The 5,000-nt window shown below is 39.6% G+C and overlaps 1 protein-coding gene across 3 annotated transcripts in view; it reads right to left on the bottom strand.

Moving 5' to 3' along the window:
* LOC138057225 (exonuclease 3'-5' domain-containing protein 2-like) overlaps positions 1-5,000 on the bottom strand; it is a 31,302-nt gene that overhangs the window by 24,979 nt on the left and 1,323 nt on the right. For all 3 annotated transcript variants that reach the window (XM_068903277.1, XM_068903279.1, XM_068903278.1), the window contains exon 2: positions 1,090-1,861. In XM_068903277.1, the coding sequence (XP_068759378.1) occupies positions 1,090-1,736 (647 nt within the window). In that variant the 5' untranslated portion in view covers positions 1,737-1,861. The remainder of the gene's footprint in view (positions 1-1,089; positions 1,862-5,000) is intronic.

The raw sequence follows: 5,000 nt of genomic DNA, 5'->3' as shown, positions 1-5,000 counted from the left end.
AACTGTGTGACTCGCATGCTGAGTCGCAGCCATGACTTGCATGGTTCGCTTCTTGGCTCGCATGGCTCGCAGCCATGGCTCGCATGGCTCGCCCCTTGGCTCACATGGCTCGCATGGCTCGCATGGCTCGCTGGCCCGCACATTAGTAAAACTCAATGTGTGCAGGATAGAAACATCAAACATTATGCTGGAAGTATTCACACATAATGCCAGTGCTGTACATGATCTTCATTGACTGCCAGTTAATTGATGCAAGTCATTCTAAAATCATCATTTTACTTTTAACTTTTTTTTAGTTTTAAAGTAATACATGGGTTATCTCCACCTTAGATATCTTTACAACAAGTGAAACTCTCAGAGCGTTCTAAAGGAAAAAAATAATGTTTCCCACACTCAGGGCAAGGCCTCTTCAATAATTATTATTGTAGTGGCTGCTGTATCGTGGAATAGTCTCTCAGCTTGAGCACTTACATGTACATGAAATTCAGTCGTTAGCAGTCCTCAAAAGGAATTGAGAAGACTCACCTTTTTCAGGAAGCTTTGTGAACCCTTATTGGTTTGTATTTACTATTGTATTGTATTTCTTAGTTAGACTACAGTTATTCTTAGCCAAGTTTGGATTTTACTGGAAGACCGCAATCCTAACCCTAACCCTAAACCCTAACTTAGTTAGATAAAGTATGTTATGTTATGTTTCGTTGATTAGGACATGTAAATAGCCCTATACAAGTGTCAAATTAAATTAAAATGAAACTTCCCCTCAGTAGCTGAATTAATCATTAATGGCTCAAGACTCTGTCATTAGGATTTGAGATCCCAATGTTTTGACCACTCTACTATGAAGTGGTCCTAACAACGTCACAAACTGAATACTAGGGTTTTGGCTAAAAGGATTGACTCAAAAGTACCTTTTTGAGCCCACAGTGCACCACCCAAGAGACCTTGTTGTCACTTGCAGCAACTGCTGACCGGAAGAAGGTCCTCTCACTTCATCCCTTTTAACTGCCACCAAATGTCAGACACTAACCGACTAACTATTGGTGGTTCAAATCACTGGGAGAAAAAAAAAAATTCTACAGTAGGACTTACCTCTTCTGGTCATCTGTTCCCATTTGACACCTTTGAACTACATGTCTGAGGTCCACACATCCCAACACATTGATACCAAACATTGCTGACAGTCTTTTCACATCATCCTGGATACCAACACCAAACTTAAGAATAGTCTTGTCCTGCAGAATTTCTTTCAAAATTTGAGGCATTTGACCCTCTATTTTACATAGACGAACAAGAAAACAGTCACATATGGGAGTTGCAATCTGTAACAATGCAACAGGGGCATTCACTTGGCCTTTAGTATTTACCCACTCGCAGTCAATTCCAAGGTAATTCATCCTGAAAGGATATTGTGAACGATAATACTGCAGAAGCGTGTCACAGGAAGATGCATCGTCCAGAACAAAAACTCTTGCATTCTTTGGTTCCTTGGAACGCTCCGTTTCTTGAGACAAGCATATACTTGACCTTTTCCGGATATGCTCATCAGGCCCAAAGAAAAGAATTTGGAGAAACCACTGCAGAAATGCGACAAAGCAGATAACTAACGAATAAAAGCTCTTTTCGTGTCCTTTGTTTAATTTGATCGGTGATGTGTTTTCGTGGTCGTTAAGGCATTTGTGGTCAACGTTAACTTTCTTTGAAACATTTCCAGTCGTGCTCTCGCCCATCTCTTCCATTTCTAAGATTAAAACCGAGATAGGAAAGATAGGATCGCTTCTTGTTGGCAAAATAAGTTCAGCTCACATGTCCGCCATATTGTGGAATAAACTCGTTCCCAGTCTTTAATTCTTATTGCTAGGGCCTGGGGAAATTAAAATACAAGTGCACATGAATCCGCGAACGGGGATCAGTGTTTGTTAAAGTAAAATAGGTCATTTGCATGATGGCGTCATTTACTACCAAGAGCAGACTGCTTTGAGTTGCTTCTATATTGCCAGGCAAATTGAAACCATTGGTTTTTTTGTTTGTTTCCAGGAGAGAACAGAGCATTTCGACAAAGCATTCTGGACTCGGTAGTAAAATGTACCATCATGCAAATGCCATATTGCACAATCTCGTTCCCAGGGCTTTTCTCCGCCGAGGAGAGGATGGGCGGGAAAAGACCCTGGCATTGGCCGATCACGTGATTTTCAAACACCCAGAAAAGTTGGGTGTAAGAAATTAGCATGTAATAATAAATGCAAGTAAGGCCCAGATCCTCAGCAAAAGTTTACACCACAGTATGGCGGAAAAAACCCACAAACTGACAAACTGAACTACGAACATAAATCTTTTTTGGAGTAGACTTCGCCGGAACTTCATTCATAACTTAAATCGTACGACCGCTCAGCAAAAAAAAAAAAATTCTACAGATCTCTCGAGCTTGATAAAATGTATTTTGGGGGAAATGACAAAAGCCAATCAAAAATGAGGATTTCCCGAACTTTTAGCATAAATTAGTGGCAAATGTAATATTTAAATTAGTCACGTGATTGGCCGATGCCAGGGTCTTTTCCCGCCTATCCTCTTCTCGGCGGAGAAAAGCCCTGGGAACGAGGTTGCACCTGTAGGGAATTTACTGAATACTGATTGGCTAAAACACTTTTGACAGCTGTAGTAAATCCGGCTTGTGGTTATATAACTAGGACGTCAAGTTTTGGTGTTACGTAATTACTGAGTTGCCATATATGGAAATCCAGGCAGAACATGAGTAGCATTTCTCCGTTTTTAATTTCTTTTTGCGCGTCGGCAAAAGGAAAATTTGCCACTCTCCTGCGAAGTATTTTCTTTGCGCCTAGAGTCTTCTGTGCGTATCTTTGGTAGGTTTCAGGGGGTAGATTTTATCCGGTGGATACAGTACAAGCAATGGCGGCGAACCCGTTGTAACGCGAAGGATTGATGTTTTTTTATTAAATCTTTAACAGAATATACCCTTATGACATGAAGCTCAAGAAGGAAGCTCAAATCGATAAAGAACACAATCGCTGAAAAATGAATGTCTGGAATCTTAAAAGCGATGATTAATGGACTTCGGCAACAATTTGCATCTTTCGTCGTCGGATATCAAAGTGAGCTGTATTTCTTATACTTTCTTAATTGTCTTATGTTCAACACTGAAACCAAATGGCAAATACTCTCATAACTTTTTCTGGTTGGATATGGGTTAACAGACTCATAGAAGGAATCGAACACCTGGAGTGAATAGTCGGATCCCTGTTGTCTGGCTATTTATAATTGTGCTTATTTGTACTCAAATATGCACAGTCTTCAAGTAAAAAAACAATTGGTTTTTTGACTAATTAACAATTAGATTATGAGCTCGAGATTTCTATGAGGTGATAGTTGATGAGGCCGAAGGAATTCTTACTAAAATTACTTCAAATAACGGTTTCCAATTATTTCTTGACGTATTATTAAACTTTGTGCCTGAAAAAGATCGCTCGGATTGAATTGCCATTTAAAATCTAAGTTGTGCGCGCGAGCGCATCAGCTTTTTCAATAATTTCAACTTTTTTGAAAGTTACGAAACCGTAACTGTCCTTCGTTTAGACTTGTCAGAAATTTAATTACCCATTTGCATCCAAATTTTCCTAACCGAAAAAAAAAACGTCGTTATTTCCAAGACGACCTCCAGCCACTGCACACTAATTAACAATTAGACCCGTAGCCCGTAGCCCGTAGCCCGTAGCCCGCAAGGGCTACGGGTCAATAGCCCATGAGGCGAAGCCGAATGTGCTATTGACCCGTGGCCCTTGAGGGCAAAGGGTCTAATTGTTTTAGTATCACCCGACTAGTCGGACAGAAAAGGCAATAATAAAGTTAGCAAATGCAAGTTGAAGAAATATTTATGAGAATAAAACGAAAGAAAGCGCCACGCTTTTCGCTACTCGAGGACTATTACTAATAGTCCTCTAGTAGCGTAGCCAATCAAATTGCAGGATTTGCATTAGTCCACTAGTTGGGTGATACTAATGGCTGATAGTGTTCAATGGATCAGCCAATAAGATTATAGCATTTGCATTAGTATACTAGTACATAAATTCTTGTTCTTAGGCTATCGTAGCTTGATTAAGAAAATAACACAAACAGCGGTGATAAACATTATATTCCAACGCATTTTTATAAAACTTGACGTTTCCTATGCTAGTCAACAGACATTTTCAAAAGTGACCGTTACAATTTTTGAAAACTATATATATATCGTAAACATTTGGGATCTGGAACCTAGAAAGCTTGTTGTCCATTTTTTGCTTCGTTATTCAATGGTTCTTCACAAAAGGGTTTGGTCCTAAACTCCGTTGAGAAGTTTATTTAGTCGCCATGTTTTTTTTGACACGGAGTGTGTTGCGCTGCTTGCACGCACAGAACGAAATAGGAAGGTTACTATATTTTTTCCTGTAATAGCAAATGTATTGTTTGTGTCATTAAACGTTTGGCTGGAAAAAGTATTTCTGCCTTTGCGGATTCATCGTGTTATGTAAATATTACCTAATTTACATGCGTGGGTTGAAATTTGATATGGAAGCAGTTTTTATAACGATGACAGAAATTCTTGCCGTTTAGTAGTACGATAATTTGAGAAGGACAAACACGTACCAAAGGCAACCCAGTTTACGCTCACGGAGCTTCTAGTTAACTATAATTTGCATCGGACCACGTGAGTTAATGTAGGACAAATAAAATGTGGTGTGATCAGTGAACACGTTTGAGGGCATGACCGCTTGATCCGACTTGAGTATAGTTGCATAGCAGTGAAGTGTTGTTGTTGAAAATTGGCCATTTGTTTGATAAACGCAAGCGCCCTAAAAGGCAATTAAGGATTAATTCCACTCGTATTTTCAGAGTTTTTTCTCATTGCAAAGCGGCAAGGGCAATTTCGCAACAACGAAGCATTATTGGTGAAATTACTAGTAGGCCCTTTTGCGTGATAAATGCAAAAACCATCGAAGGGAATTAAGGGA

Source organism: Montipora capricornis, chromosome 7, assembly GCF_036669925.1.
Source record: "Montipora capricornis isolate CH-2021 chromosome 7, ASM3666992v2, whole genome shotgun sequence".
NCBI classification, from domain to species: Eukaryota; Metazoa; Cnidaria; class Anthozoa; order Scleractinia; family Acroporidae; genus Montipora; species Montipora capricornis.
This window is presented reverse-complemented; position numbering and strand designations above follow the sequence as displayed.